The 16,897-nt window shown below is 43.9% G+C and overlaps 1 protein-coding gene across 2 annotated transcripts in view; it reads right to left on the bottom strand.

Moving 5' to 3' along the window:
* Window positions 1-424: 424 nt before the first annotated feature.
* LOC115385361 (GTPase IMAP family member 4-like) overlaps window positions 425-16,897 on the bottom strand; it is a 32,744-nt gene continuing 16,271 nt past the window's right edge. For both annotated transcript variants that reach the window (XM_030087346.1, XM_030087345.1), the window contains exon 3: window positions 425-2,300. In XM_030087346.1, the coding sequence (XP_029943206.1) occupies window positions 1,512-2,300 (789 nt within the window). In that variant the 3' untranslated portion in view covers window positions 425-1,511. The remainder of the gene's footprint in view (window positions 2,301-16,897) is intronic.

Raw genomic sequence — 16,897 nt, 5'->3', positions numbered from 1 at the left:
CATCTATGTGTTGGAGACAACGTGGTAAAATAAGTGATCATACACATATATTTTGGGACTGCCCAATGATTGGACAACAAAGAAGAAACTGAAAACATCTTAAAGAGAGAAGTCCCTTCAAACGCTGTTTTATTTTGTAGGTGTCACACTGGTCGACCTTTTCAGTGCTGACCAGAGATATATATTGCAAATATAGGGACGACAGCAGCTCAGTTGGTCAAGCAGGTCGTCTTATAACCGGAAGGTTGGCGGTTCGATCCCCGCTCCCGCAGGCGTAAAACTGTTGTTGTGTCCTTGGGCAAGGCACTTCACCCACCTTGCCTAGTATGAAAGTTGTGAGAGTGAATGGTTGGTGGTCGGAGGGGCCGATGGCGCAGACTGGCAGCCTCGCTTCCGTCAGTCTGCCCCAGGACAGCTGTGGCTCCAGCAGCAGCTTACCACCACCCAGTATGGAGAGAATGAAGAATGCAATGTAAAGCGTCTTCGAGTGTCCTGAAAAGCACTGTATAAAACCAATTATATATATATATATATTATTATTATAGTAGTAACTGGTTGCAAAGAAAATCGTAACTTTGAATAGGAAGAATGTTAAAGGGTTAGCGAATGGAAACAAAAGCTGAAACATAATGGAACCAATGACAGCATCACTACAAATGAAAGTGGACATTTTCAACCAGAGATGGCACTCCGTTATTGAATATTTGATGACATAAATTGTACGGTTTATTACTATAACTTGCTAGAGATGAAAATGAGCCCTGACACAAGGTGAATATGTCCTTTCTTTCTTTTTTTAGAATATGCGTATAAATGTAGACATGCTGCGCATCATTCTACGCTGTGAAAACTGAAAATATATGTTACATATTATGTATATATATTTTTTTCTTTTCCTTTTGATCACTTGCCTCTGACAACATATTTTATTGTATTAAAAAAAAAATCAGTACAGTCAGTTTCTGTGGTGTCTGGGACTGTCTATGTAAGTGATGTGTCACTGAAAAGTTATCACTTCACTGTTATTACTGTTATTAAATGTTACTGAAGGAGGAGGAGCTGCGTTTATTGCCGTTGTGTGCATGAAGTCAAAATCCTATTCTGACTGGACATTTCATCGAGAAAATAAAGCACATATATTGTTAGTTTATTATTTATTATTAGTTTATTCAGTTTATTAGTCGTTTTGTAATGTGTTTCTGGGTCATGACCTGAGTACCCTCTCCTGGCCAGATATACTCTCACTTTGAAAGGTGTGCAGGCTGAGGTGCTAAATGTGCTGAGGTTAGGGAGAAACTAAAGGAGAGACTTTCATCCTTTTAAGTGTTAGGTAAGAGCAGAATGTAGTGACAGTAAGCAGAACTCTGAAATGCTGGACCCTGCTGTATTCTGGCGGCGTGGCTCCTGGGGGAGTGGCGCCTCGGTAACACTGAGTCCACAGCTCAGTCACTCAGTGGCTGAACGGTAAACTGACTTTAAGGTGCGTAATGTAATAATAATTCTAATATCAGTCATTTAGTTTTCTGGCTCTTTCTCCTCTGCACTTCCGTAGCGATGGCACCCACAGACGCACCGACCACACCTCCAAACGGACCACCAACAAATAGGCCCACGAGGGCCCCCAGCAGGGCCTCCCTCCTCACCAGCCGGGCCAACCACTGCAGCCAAGCCCAGGGGAAGGGGGGCGCGGCAGGGGCTGCTGGGGGAGAGGCGGAGGGGAACAGATGTTGGATGTTGATGTCCAGATCACCGACGCCGCTCTCCGCTTCATCCCGAGCGGCTTGCAGGTCTTCCTCGGTCACCTCCTGCCCCTCGCCTCTCCTTCGCCTTGCTATCTCTGCCTGCCTTCCACGGAGCCTCCTCTCAGCCTCCTGGTACAGCGGGCAGCTCAGGGGCTCCGCCATCACCTGCTCCACCTTCTCCAGCAGCTCTTCCACGGCCCGCCCCTCCCCCCCCTCCTCCACCTCCAGTGTGTGGTAGCGATCCCCACATCTGCCCACCAGATTCAGGAGGTCCTTGCGCCACGTGAAGAGGTACTCCTCCAGCGGCTCGTCCTGCTGCAGCTCCTCCATGTGGGTGAAGAGCACCACGGTGTGGGAGGAGACGGCGGACGGGCCCAGCAGCTGCTGCAGGACGTCCAGCGCCGCCGCCTCGCCGTCCGCACGCCGGCTCAGCGGCACACACAGCAGGAAGGCGTGAGGCCCGGGGCTGGACAGGGCAATGAAGGAGGAGATGTTCCTGTTCCGCTGCTCTGGAGGGCAGGACGAACTGAACCAGGCCGGCGTGGAGACCAGCGCCACCTGCAGGCAGAAGGAGAACACCGCCGTCAAAACACGAGCGTCCAGACTTCCTGGATTATGAGCTGCTACTTTACATATTATTCACACAAGGCTACAATGACCTTTGACCTCTGGTAATTTGTGAATTTCCCCCGACGTCTGTCTTTCTTTCATTGCAGCATGTTCTTGCGGACAAGAACATGCTGGGCATCAATCCAACAGCTGATCCACTGATCAGATAAGACATCCTGCACCCAGTGGGTGCACACCCCACTCCGACACCCCATGTCCTCGGTGCCCTGTGCTCTGTGCCTCCCCCTACCTCTTTGCCCCCTGCCAGTGGTGGAATGTAACAAAGTACAAATACTTTGTTACTGTACTTAAGTACATGTTTCACGTATCTGTACTTTACTTAAATAAAAAATATAGAGTATACTTTGACTTTTACTCCACTATATTTTTCAGCTATTATCTATACTTTCTACTTCACTACATTTTCAAAATGCACCTCGTTACATTTTATAATTAGTTGCCAAATGTCTTCACAAAGAGTATTGGATGCATTCATAGACTATGGTCGCCGCCTCGGAAGTTTGAACCAATCACATTCTGCTATCCCTCCGGCCTGGTGGCAGCACTGCAGAGCGGGTATTTGGAAGTGGCAGTGCGAACATGGACGTGGAGACTGAGACCGATTCCAGCCGCCCTTGGCCTTATTTAAAGGACTTGTTTAGATATGTCGTTTCCAAGAAGGACTCGTGGATATTCCAATACCTCAGCTGTCTGCCGCAAAGGAAAGAATTGCTGGCTTTCAAAAATTCACCTTCGAATCTTAAAGCTCCTGTCGGGAGTTTTGAAAGAGAGAGTTTTTTTTTAATCCAAAGTCTGGAGGTTCCGCCCTCCCTCTGCTTTCATGAGCGATCAAGCCACGCCCCTTTAACTGTGCACGCTATTATCCGTGGGGTGAAAATGAGAGCCTCCAGTCCTGCAGCATCCTCCATGTTGAGCTGTTTACGGTGGATGTTCAGCAGACAGTGGATATATCTGCTGCAGAGCTAACTCTCCTCTGCTGGGCGAGCGGCCGTGCTCTCTGGCTGCTCCACACTTTGATTGACAGCAGGACAAGGCGGAAGCTCGAAATCTATTGGCTGAAGCTGACCAGCGTTTTTTCGGATAACATGGCTTTCAAATGAGACGAAGGCGGGGCTCATAAATACATTTTTATATTGCTTTATGGTCATATTATAGTAAAGTATCGAACCAGACTGACACATTGAAGCTCTGTTGAAAAATGATACATACATTGGAAACGAACAGAAACTCCAGACACGAGCTTTAAGAAACACATTGAGGTAAGCAGAACTGTTGAAATGCAAAGTTATTTTCAAGGGATTATACATGTTAGCCAAAGTTATATTAAAGCTGGTGTCCGGAGTTTCCCTTCGTTTCCAATATATGTACCATTTTTCCACATTACCACAAAAAATTATACAATGATATAAGTTTTAGGTAGTATCACCCACCCCGAGAATTAAGATCAATTAATTAATACTGTTGTTGTTGATTTATTTTCAGAGAAGGCACGGATCACGTCTCCAGCAATACAACGACCTGACAGCAACGATTACTAAAAGGAAGGGAAGCTTGTCTGTCCACGAAGGTCCTTCAACGAGTAAGCAGCAGAAACTGGCGGTGGCAGACACGAAAGCTTCTCAGAAGAGCACAGATGTTGCTGTCATGAAGTTTGTTGTCCAGGGTTTGCACCCTTTTGGAGTAGTGGAGCAGCCTGGATTCATATCTTTAATGCAGCATATTCAGCCAAATTACACAGAGATGTCACGGACAACTTTAAGAGAAAAGATAGAAAAAAATACAGTACAAATGAAAGCCAAAGTCAAGAACGCAATGCAGAACATTAAATACATCTCAACAACCACAGACTGTTGGACGGCCCATCGTCAAAGCTTCATAGGTGTTACTGCCCACTGGATCGAGCCACAAAGCCTGAAGAGATGTTCTGCTGCCCTGGCGTGTCGAAGACTGAAAGGATCACATACCTATGATGTACTTGCTGAAGCCTTGAATGACATCCATGCTGAATACAATATTCGGGAAAAGATTGTCAGAACTACAACTGACAATGCCTCCAATTTCATCAAGGTCTTCAGGGTTCATGGATGTGATGAAGAAAGTCCTGCTGAAGGGGGTTGTGCAGATGTGAATGACGGTGAGAAGGAAGAAGAAGTTCCCGAAGAAGATCCTGAAGTGGAGAGACAGGCTGTTGAAGTGGAATCTTTAATGAATGAAGAAGATGATGAGTGCGCCGAATATCAGCTTCCAAAGCATCACCGTTGTGCATGCCATCTCCTTAAAGCAGAACTATGCAAGATTTGCTTTAGCGCTCCCCTTACTGGTCTCCTGTGAAAGCTCACTGTCGTAAACATCCTCCGCATCACCCCCCCCCCCATCCCCCCCAACGAGAATGTCCCACTATATTAACTCCCACTCCCGTTTTATTTTTTTCCACTCGTCAGACAAAGTTTTTTTCTGTCTTTTGGTTCTGCCATCCGTGAGCACCTCAGGGTGGCGTTGCTAACGCTAGAGACGGTTTCATGTTTGTTTTACCCGCTTTTGGTAAAATGGTAAATGGACTACACTTGTATAGCGCTTTTTACCCTGCATGACAGAGCCCAAAGCGCTTCACACTGCAATATCACATCAACCCTTTCACACCATACTGGGTGGTGGTAAACTACTATTGTAGCCACAGCTCTCCTGCGGCAGACTGACGGAAGCGAGGCTGCCAATCTGCGCCATCGGCCCCTCCGACCACCACCAACCATTCACTCTCACAACTTCCATACTTTGTTAAATCTTCTGCAGCAGCAGTTCCTCGCGCTGCCCAGGAACTTCCTCCGGTTCTCCCTCTGTCGCAGACATGCCTGCCTCACACACTCAAACTTACTGGAAAACAAACACACTCAGACATGCTGCTTTCAGCTCAGTGCAGCGAACTCACTCGCGCTCACTTCTACGAGAGGAGGTGCCACTCCTCTTTATTTTTCAGTTACCAAACAGAAATTAGAACCAATCAACACATCATGCAAAGATCGTCTATTGCAACACAACGGCGGATATCGCACTCCAACAGCTTTTATCCTTGTAATCCCGTATGAGTGCCGTAAAGCAGGTTTGTTCTCTCAGATGTCGTCGGGTCGCTCCTCTGAAGTTGCAAGCGCTGTTTTCAGGACCCAGACCCCGGGGGGAGTGGAGGGACAGGCGAATCACCGTGACAAGTCTTTGTTTACCCCCACAGGGATTCTGAAACACATTTATTGAGGTAAAAAAGTTGCATAGTTCTGCTTTAACTTGATCTCAACAACTGATGCCCAAAATGCCAACTCCAATGACATCTGCAAGAAAATAAGTCGTGCAGCTTTTGCAAAATGCTCATCCCTTTGGAATAGGACCTCTCGCTCCTCTACAGCTGCAGAAGTCATTGAGAGGGAGTGCAAACTGCAACTCATTCGCCCAATGGACACAAGATGGACCTCTCTTTGTCTTTCTGTTGAATGGATACTGCGAATAATTAGATAGAGAGGAGAAGGAGCCATCAGAGCAGTGACCACTGCTCTTAAAATCCCAATGTAAGTGTGGCTGGGAGCATATGTACATGTATGGGTAATGTTGTGGTGAACTTACCATCTACCCCTAGTTACAGGGGTTCTATTAACAGCATTTAGATCATTTGGAACATTATTTTATCAACCACCTGTTTCATGTTTCTAGAATGAGATGTGAATTTCAGATACTTACATTTCATGATTAAAGTATTTTGCACAGCCAAGCACATAATCTTGTAAAAACATGATTGGTGAAATTAAAGTTGTTTTCAGATTTATGCTTATAGATTACGCATTGAAATGTTCAATATAGACGATTGAACGACTGATTGATTCTGATATTACAAATGCCAAATCACAATTTCAGCAATATCAAATAGAGAATGTTCTAATATACAGACTTTTTCAACTATTTTGATGTTTAATTGACATTCTACATTCTGGTGTTTTGTCTCTGTGTTACAGGTTCAGCTGAATATGCTGCAGTCATGGGCCCAATCTCCAAGGCACTCAACATATGGCAGGCAGAGGAGGATGTCCACACGGGATGGCTAGTGCCAACTCTAACCCTTCTAAACGTGAAGCTGGACCGCCTGAAAAACTCATCAAAGTTCTGCCAGCCACTAATCACTGCCCTTCAGGAAGGAATACAGCAACGATTTGGACACATGCTTTCTGATCCTGAACTTGTTCCTGCTGCCATTTTGCTTCTGAAGTTTCGCACCTCATGGACAAGCAATGCAGACGTGCTCAAATTGGGTAAGTCGTTGAAATGAATCCTCAATTACTGTATTGGCCCGCATACAGGACGATGGTTTTTTGCAGAAACTGTGTTCTCCAAAATGGGGCTGTTCTATAATGGAGGACTAGACTGTCATTACACATCTGCGCCGCTAGATGGAGCCAAAGTACCGGTGACCGGGAAACAAATGGAGCATGTGATCTGTGATCTGATGATCACAGTGATCTGATGAAAAATGGAGGAACGTGACCATCTGGAACGAGCTTGAATGCTAGAAAAGTGAGCAAACAAAAGAGCCGAAGTTTTGATGCCAACTTTAAACTGATGGTTCAACGCAGCAGAGTCAACAAACAACTGCCAAGCCGGCGCCAAGATATATTAGACTGAATTGTTAATATTCATGAAGTTGAATATAACTTGAATTTGATGGTTATAAAGTTATTTACATCATTAATGCAGTTATAGAACCTTTGAAGTTCGTATTTGTTGCTTCTTCACTGAGTCGCAGCCTCAGATTTTGAGAAAGAGAATATAGTTTTTTATTTAATACTGCAGTAACATTTCTGGATCTTAAGTCACATGAAATGTTATCTCTGTTTACAATAAAAACTTGTTTTATGAGTAACCTTATTGTATTCAACATATTTTTTATTTTCACAAAATGATATTTGAAAAATATCTGTCTTATAATCAGAGTCGTACTATAATTGGGCCAATACGGTACTCTGGCATAGGGAGCTTATTTTTATTAATTTATTAAATCCTGTGAAATGCAAATCCTGTTCATAGTAAGATATAACAGTTGATCTGAAAATGTTAATAGTCACGAAGGAGAAACAGTAAAATGGCCTTTTTATCATGATGTTTATATAATTACTGTATTTACATCCAGCCCATGTTTATTGGTTTCTCACTTTTCCTTTATTCTGTCTGGAAATTGTTTTGTATAGGCATGGACTACATCAAGGCCCACATGGATCTGGACCCAGTTCCATCACCAGGCAGCTATTCAGGGTCAGAGGAGGAGGACTTCTTTGGTGTCATGAAGGGAAACGTTCAAGAAGCCACAAGACAGCTGGACACCTTTCTGGCCAGTTCAGCAACCTCCATGAATGTCCTCAAGTCAGCGCCCAGTGTCCTCAACTTGTCTCTCAAGCTCAACACTCCGCTGCCTGCCTCCGCCGCATGTGAACCACCAGGAGCAGCATTTTACCACGCCACGCGCTAGGCCTCATGGGAACTGTAGTATTCCTTCAGGCAAAACACTACCGCTTTGTCCACTGTGCAGAGAGAAAAGAGGACAGTGTTTATGTATGAACCTTGCCTTGAAGCATTATTGAATTCTCATGTCAGAACATGCAGAAGCGAAAGAAACAAGACGTTTATAAAAGGGCAACTAAAGTTTCATTTTTCACAGTTTATTCTTCTGCTGATAAATTTGCCCATTTTAATAGATAAATGACTGAAAAATGTAACATGATCTGTCTTTTCTAAATCTTGAAATTTTGTCCTCAAATTCTTTGTTTTGTTATTGCACTAAGATCTTTACTTAATTGTTAATGAGGAATAATTTAAGTAATGTTCTTGAAATGTCAGAAACTAATTTGCAAACTAATTACCAGTACAGAAATTGTCATTGATTAATGCCGTAGTCAGTAACTAGCCTAGTTTATGGCATGTCAACTCTGGATACCTTTTTTTTCTATACTGCAGCCAACAGAGTCCAGTGTTTTACTTTGAATGGAATTACAATAAAATAAATGATTTGAAAAAAAATAACCATCTTCTCTATTGGTTTTGCCAAACGATATTAAAAAATTCAGATGTCATGACTAATAATTCTTATACCTCTGCAGATGCCATTAGTAATATTTACCAGCAACAACTTTTGTTTATTGTAAAGTTTAACATACTTTGGCGTGCTCTCTGTGATACATTGCACACTCTATTTTTTTTAATACCGTATCGGCCGAATATAAGACGACTCCGATTATAACACGACCCCTATTTTTCAAAGATCATTTTGTGAAAAAAAAAAATGCTGAAGACAATAAGATCACTCATAAAATAACTTTTTATTATACAATCATTATAAACTCAAAAACTCACAACTGAGATAACATTTCACGAGATATAAAATGAAAAAATATTACTACAGTATTGAATAAAAAATATATTCTCTTTCTCAAAATAAGAAACAATAAGCAACAAATTAGAAGCCTCAAGGGGTCCAAACTGCATAAATGATGTAAATAACTTCCCAGTGCCTTCAGCTGAATCAGGCTCTGGTGGTGGACATTCCATCTTTCTGTTTTTCAGAGACGTATTCACTCTCCCTTCTATCAGTCTCTCTGAAGCGTCGCTCTGGGACCACGGAAAGCTTTTCTCATAGCGTTAGCATCTGTAGTGTTTTTTTTCTGTGCTCTCCACTCTGCTCCACCAGATCTCCTGCAGCTTGGCAGTAGTTTGATGACTCTGCTGCGTTGATCACCATCAGTTTAAAGTTGGTATCATAACTTCTCCTCTGTTGTTGCTCAGTTGTCCAGCGTTCAGCCCCTTTGTTCCAGATGATCCGCCATTTTTCATCAGATCATTTGAACTCATTTCATCGCTCCACTCGCTCTCTGCTCAGTGATACTTTGGCTCCATCTAGCGGCGCGGATGCGTATTGACCATCTACCGTAAGTCCGCGATTATAACACCACCCCACTCTTGAGGATGCAATTTCTGGAAAAAAATATCGTCTTATATTCGGGCCAATACGGTAATTACCTCCGCCAAGGAGGTTATCTAATCACGTTGGTTGGTTTGTTAGCAAGATTACGGAAAAAGTAATGGATGGATTGCAATGAAACTTTGTGGAAAGGTGGGTCTTGGGTTAACTTAGAATCCAATAAGTTTTGGTGAAGATCCGGATCACTGTCTGGATCCAGGAATTTTTTAAAGGATTCTTTATCATTGAGCGATAGGGCAGTCTTTCACATAGTTGGGCAGGCCCGCCGACAGGGGGCCCGTGTGGCATGCGTGCGCCGCGCCGCATGCATCAAGTTGTGTGCTTCCGTGTGTGCCTCGCCGGGCCAGTGTTGATTGTTGCTTGAGCGTTGCAGCACGTAGTGGGGTAAGAAACCTGGGAGTTGTGGCCGTTCAACGTTGTTAGCATTCAGCTAGCGGCGTTTGCATTCGGCTAGCGGCATTAGCATTCGGCTAGCAGTGCTAATGGCGGCCCGATCCTGTGTGTTGCTATTGCTCGGTGACTTACAACATTGGCAGCGGTGTGGTGCATGGTGGCGATCTATTTTCAAGTGTTGCGCTTCAAAGATGAGAGTTCATGTTCACTTTATGAGCACGTGACGCTTTGTTTACGTTTGAGAAGACTTGTGGATGCGGGGCTCAAACTGCGCATGCCCAGTAGGCGCAAGGCATTCTGGGAAATGTAGTGTTTGCTTGATTTCAGCCGTCTTTGTTATTTAGATATTGCATCTTTCTTGTCTTGAACAATGATAACATTCAAGCAATTGTATTGTGATGGTTTGTTTGTCATTGTATTTCAGGTTTGTGACCTGTGGTCATTTTGGTTGAATACACAAAAACAAATGACAAACACGAGTCATAATACAGTGTGCATCCTGTTATATCTGGTGTTCTTATTGTTGTTGGTCACTGATTTGAGCTGTGGCGGAGGTCTGCGCTCTCTGGGTGCCAAATTCTAGTGTTGATAATATTTTACCTACAGGGAAACACAGCCCCATACTAGTTATTTATTGCTATATAGACCTGGACATTAAGTGACAGTCCATTGCATGAGTACTTTTACTTTTAATACTTAAAGTACTTTTAAAAGTAAGTACTTCTTTACTTTTACTGGAATTGTAATGTAGTACTTCTACTTTTACTTGAAGGAGTCATATTATGCAAAATTCACTTTAAAAAGGAGTCTTTACAGTCATATTGCCTCCCAGAGCCTCTGTATGACCCCCCACAAGTGAAAAATTCAGTCACCTCCCTCAATTGTGGCTCCACTTTTAAGAAAATATACACTCAAACACGCGGTTCTGAAATCCTCCTCTTTCTGACGTCATGAAGAGGAACACCACTCCCCCCCGGAAGAGAATCCAGCCTTTGGCCGGCCCCCGGACAGGTCGCTCATCTCGCCTGTATTTTCTCATCCATCGCCAGTGTTTTCATAAAGTCAGCTCCTCCTCCGTCTTCAGGTGGATCAGCTGACCAGCTGACAGTTTTTGCTAACTTAGCCACAGTTAGCTCGGATGGGAGCGTAGCGGAGCTCCTCTCCCCAGCAGAGAGGCACTTTGAGTCGGCCGCGGCTGTGACGGCGCCCGGGCGTCTGACTTCCAGGGCCGAGTCGGGGCCGATTGGGTAAACGGCCCGGAGCTGCTCCACGGAAGCTGGTCCCGAAGCCGGCGGAGACGCACGGCTCGCGCGCCGCCGCTGGGTCGCTCCTCTCCTCGCCGGGACGCTGCGAAGCTCCGGAGCCCAGCGGAGGCGACCTGCGCCGGGCGCAAAGTCAACACACACCGGCAGCGCCGTCCGGATGAAGAGGGCTGCTCCTCGGAGAGGCTCTCTGCTCTCGATGTCACACGAACACATGATATAAACAGAAAATAAAAAACACACCTCATTTCGCTTCTGCAGGTCGCTCTGCTCGTCCAGCCACATTGAGCTGTAATTTAGCACTTCCAGCAAGGATGAGTACATGGTTTATGTTTTGATCTCAAATGAGTGCTTTTCTTTATCCAATAGTTCCTTTTGTTTGGTTTATTCTATATAAAAACGGATAATTTCCACGTTTGCTGCTGTCTGGGACCCTGTTCAGCTGATTCTCTCCTCCCGAGGCGGCGGAATAACAACATATAGGAAAAAGTTTACGTCCGTGAGGTCGTGCATTGTGTTTTATTTTGAAACTTACGGTGTAACTTCCTGTAAGGTGCTTTCTTAACGACAGTGAATTTACGAGGTGGGCGTGGCCAGATGCGTTCAAGTTCATCACGGAAAATAGGCTGTCAAAAACAGGCTGTTCTGAAGAAGGCTCCTCAGAGCCACTTTTTAGAATGCTCAAACTCCAAACATAGGATGAATTTGGGGCAAACAAACTTATATACTATGTTTTTGGGCACCCGTGACCTATATGACGTGACTGAAAAATAGCATAATAGGTCCACTTTAAGTATATATTTTGCTGATTATCTGTACTTTTACCCCTTAAGCCTGAGCGCCCCCCAATTGGGGTCCTGACAGCAAACATTTCAGAGATTGTCTAATAATATGCATTATTTCTAACAGAATGTGATGATGCTTACCCTCAAATTAAACAGCAGAACCTGGGCTAACCGAATATTTCAGCCATTATTACACACCCCAAACACAGCTCAAACACGAACTAAATGAATAATGAATCATATTCGTGATGTTAGGGATATACTTTAATTAGCACTACTACTATGGAATAATTGTATTAACTGTATATTAGGCCTTTCCTGAGAGAAGTACACCAAGGTTATAAGATGCTCTGCTAAAGTGTAAACATACCCACATGTTCCGGAGAAACCAACACACACTCACTAGTGTTCCAAAACATACCGGATAAGGATGTCAGCTCTCGGTTGGCAGCTGACATCAATACCAAATTGTCCAATTGCGAACAAAGTCCAGCCTCTCTGTCGGGGCCCCGCCCAGAAGAACATGGAATAAAAACTCTGATTCATCAACAATCAGGATCCTTTCGGGGCGAAATACTTTGTATCTTTCCCTGTAAGGTCCAGCGCTGAGCATTACATTTGGCTATACTTAAATAAATGGTAATAATCTGAAGTCAGTCGTTTTGGCATTCTTTATACCAAGCATAGAATAAAAGAACCGGGTGGAGTCAGCGGGACGGAAGTCCTGGCTCCAACAATTGGTGCCGTGACCCGGATTCTTCTTGGTATTAGGTCATTCGGAACCACGATCTTTCCAGACGGGCCTGTCTTCACCACCCAACGACAAAGGAGCTCCAACAAAAGAGGTAAGCAGAAAGCCTTTTCTAAAGTTTCTGCCGGACTTCGGTCTGTTTATCGTTTGGGCGGAGATCAGAGGTCCGGAAGAAAAATCCTAATATTCGTAAGTGATGACTCTTTAGTCTTTTTTCTCTATATAGCCACATGTAATGTATAAATCACATAAAACACACATAGGGAAAGTTAGTAAGTGTCCGACCTAAATTCTAATTGGAAAACATAAGGACTCAAATGATTCTGGGAATCGGCCCTCTGTAAAAACGACGGGTGTCCGAAAATTCTTGGAAAATCCTAGTCTGGGACTAGGTAGACCTGGGACTTTACACGCCTGCAAATTTTAGAAAAACCCTAGTCTGGGACTAGGTCAGTCTGAGACCGCCGGTGCGTATCACCGAAGACGTCTGGCCTGGGACGTGGGGTCTGGGACCCAAGGGAGTCAGGGACTCGCCTATAGAGAAGAAGAATAAAGAAGAAGTTAAGAGAATAAGTGAAGAGGAAATAAGGACACAGGGACAGATCTTCATCTTTATTGTTTTTCACATCAGCTGTGGGGTGGTTCCTGTGCTCTGAAGTGAATTAAACCCTCGGGGCTCCGCCCATTGTACGGGGGTCTCCAGGCACAGTTCTGTGGGGACATTGTGGTTGGTGATAGTGCAAAACAATAAAAACGGGCATAATTTGAATTGGCTCCCAGAGGACACTGACTCTGAGTCTGTAGTAAAAGGGAGACCAGAGGGGTTGAGAGAAGGTTAGCAAGATTTCCCAGTTCTACGGGACTAAAAGTGGAAATACTCTCAAACCGGCGACTCGGGCCTGGGCCACCCCCAGGTAGAAACAGAGCCCTCTGCCCCCCCGGTGCGGTGGATAGCAGGACCCCATGTCCCCCACTGTAGACCACATCAGACAACACGAGCAGTGTGTGTGGAACCCTTTATCGGCGTGGTGTGTATTTTCACTGAATCTGTGGCAGTAGGCCCAGGGGACACTGGTAGAGCAGAACCTCCTATTTTGACACTCACTCGGTTGCTGTATGGCGCTTGACCTCTTGGCTTGAGTCTATGGCCTCCCCAGACGTGGGGACATCGGTAGAGCAGAACCTCACTCCTTGACACTCACTTGATCGCAGTACCTAGTTTGCCCTCTAGTAGCGAGTCTATCACCTCCCTAGACGAAGAGGACATTGGGAGAACCGATCCTCATACCTTGACATTCACTCGGCCGCAGAAAGGCGTGTGACCTCTTGGTCTTTGAGTCTCTCACCTCCTCTGAATCAAAAACCACTGCTGGAAGCAGTTCAGTGTGTGTGTGGCAATCCTTGCCTAAATATATTTTTGTGTAGAACTTAGGTTTAAAGGTTATTGACGGAGTGCAAACTAACTGAAAAACCTGTAGATATATGCGGCTCTAGAACACAGGGTGCTCAGATAAAAGAGAAGTTAATGATAAAGTGTAAAATTCTGGTTAAAATAATCATAATCAAACAAATTAAAATAGTGTTTTGAGCCAAGCGACTATTAAAATTAGGTCAAAAGAATTCGTAAATTGTGTAACTTGGTAATTGACTTCACCTCGACAGGTGTAGAAGAACAACAGAATGAAAAACAAAACTCTTAAGTGTTGGCAGGAACAGCAGCCAGACAGCCTGGGAGGTCTGATGTTCAAAATTAATCTTAAACAAAACACCAGACTGACCAAGAAAGAACAGGGACCGGCGTTAGAACGATTGACTGAAAGGGCAGAACAGCCTCAGACAGAGGGAGAGCTGGGAACATGAGAATGGCCGCGTCCAGATCCACTAAATATACAAAACCTGATGAAAATCAAAAAAGGAAAAAAGAGAGAAGGGACTTTTCTTTTCAGAGGACAGAAAGAAAGAGGAAAGAGAAAGAGAGAGAGAAGACAGGACGGCTGGCAGTAAACATGCTCGAGCCGACCTTGAGAGAGCGAACACACATAGCATTTCTCACTCTTCTCCATTCAGAGAGGAGCACACACACACACACACACACACACACACACACACACACACACACACACACACACACACACACACACACACACACACACACACACACACACACACACACACACACACACACACACACACACACACACACACACACACACACACACACACACACACACACACACACACACACACACACACACACACACACACACACACACACAGGTGGTGACCATCCAAGTGAGAACATTTAAACATTCACACTGACCCATACAGGAAGCTTGGACTGGATCACATCTCGAGAAGATCAAGTAATTTTAATTTTCACGTTGGCAGTGAAATTCTATAACTTTAAAGTTTTCAGACCGGCTTAAACCTTGCAATAGGTTAACTGTTCATTGAAGAGACTTTAAAACTAGACATCAGGCCTTGAGTGACAATAATTAAGAATGAATGAATAAGAAGACAAAACTGTCCTGAGAGTCATGATTGTTTAAAAGCCAAAGATTAAATATTTCTATCATTAACAACAGGTAACATAAAAACAAAATTTCTGACCAGACCTCACAGAGTTGGTGGTCACATAGAAGTCATTTTAGAAAATTTGAAAATTGAAATAATCTAACTAAGTATAATGGGGGAAAGAAAAAAAAATTAATTAAATAAATAAAATAAAATAAATAAATAAATAAATAAAGAGAAATGAAATACTGCAAAAGTCATCGCAATATGCAAATCTACAAACAGACACCAGGTCAATAATTAAGGTCTGTCTCTTTCCAAAACCATAGAAAAAGTTTTTACACCGATCAGATAAATCTGCTGCCAAACTCAAACTGCAGTGAAAATCAAAATAGACCCAGGCCACAGAGATCCACTGCATCAATGGAGAGAAAAGATCAAATCAAACCAAATTTTACTTATAGATTATTTTTCCTGCAAATACAGGCCGCAACAGTATTAACTGACCCCTGACACCCCCCCCCCCCCCCCCCCCCCCCCCGACATAACAACCTCAACCTCAGGAACCTCCACAACAACCAGCCCATGCCAGCCCCCAAACCATCCCATGATGCCCTGGGGTGCCGAGGGTGCTTGTAAAGGGGGGAGAAGTAGCTGACTGTTTCCAACCCAAAATAATTCCCTGCTGTAGAATTGAACATGAACTGGAAAAATACTGGACTCCTCACTAATCCTGACCCTCAACACACACACCAGCTGTAATATTTTCCAGCAAAAAACAGAGCTATGGCCACTTTCTGAAGAAATTAAAACACAAATGGAAAGTTAAGAACTGGAGCAGACGTTTCTACTCTGATCCGACTGTCCTGTAAATCTGCTGCTGAAGGTCGTGACAGCGACCATGAAAGCACAAATAATCTGTTGAAGAAAAACACACTGACATTATTTTCCCTGATGGTAGAATCAGGCGGCGTCTCTGAGACAAAACATCCCATCAGCTGATACAAACAGCAGCTCAGCTCACACAGGCAGAGGTCAGAGGTCAGAGGTCAGAGACATGGTGGGACAGGCTGAGACGTCCTGGTGAGACTCCTCTCCACGAGGCTTAGAAGCAATGGGAGCCGTAGATTAGAAGCCTCAGGACGTACATGCCCCCGTCCACACCCCACACTGTACCTACAACTACTCACTGAACCCTGATCCAGAATATGCCGCCGTCTGGGAAGCAAAAAGAAGATCTATTGACCCAGGAAGGCAAACCGGGGTTAACAGTGGAGAACATCTACGTTGGACCAGAAGGCGTGGCCGCTGCACTGAATCTACTACATTAAAAGAAGTTATCAGAGGTAAACGGATCTCTCTTGGGACAGTAATTAAATTAAAAAAAAAAAAAAAAAATCTTAAAGAACTTAAGAATTATCCAAAAGGCCTGCGGGAAAATAACAGCGAGAAATAAGATCCTCAAGTAATGATTAGAATGAAAGAAGCTACAAATCAAAATGTGGACATGTATAAAGAAAAGAGGATAAAATAAAGGTTGAGGCTTTAAAACATCTGTCAGGTAAGACCTAAAGCTGCAAAATGATTGTTGAAGAAAGATATGGAAAAGACAAACTATACGATCAAAATATAGAATAGCAGTACCAAAAAACAAGATAAACTTACATTAAATGGATTAATGCAGCATTTCAGAATTATTATAAACCTCTATTAAACTTAGCCACAACAACAAAATGAAGAGAATATTAAAAGATTCTTCAACTGATTAATCTGAGCATCAATCGGAAAACAAGAGAAAAAATATGACAGAACAC

Source organism: Salarias fasciatus, unplaced genomic scaffold, assembly GCF_902148845.1.
Source record: "Salarias fasciatus unplaced genomic scaffold, fSalaFa1.1, whole genome shotgun sequence".
Classification (NCBI taxonomy): Eukaryota; Metazoa; Chordata; class Actinopteri; order Blenniiformes; family Blenniidae; genus Salarias; species Salarias fasciatus.
Note: the sequence above shows the minus strand (reverse complement) of the source record. Positions and strands in the feature narration are given on the sequence as shown.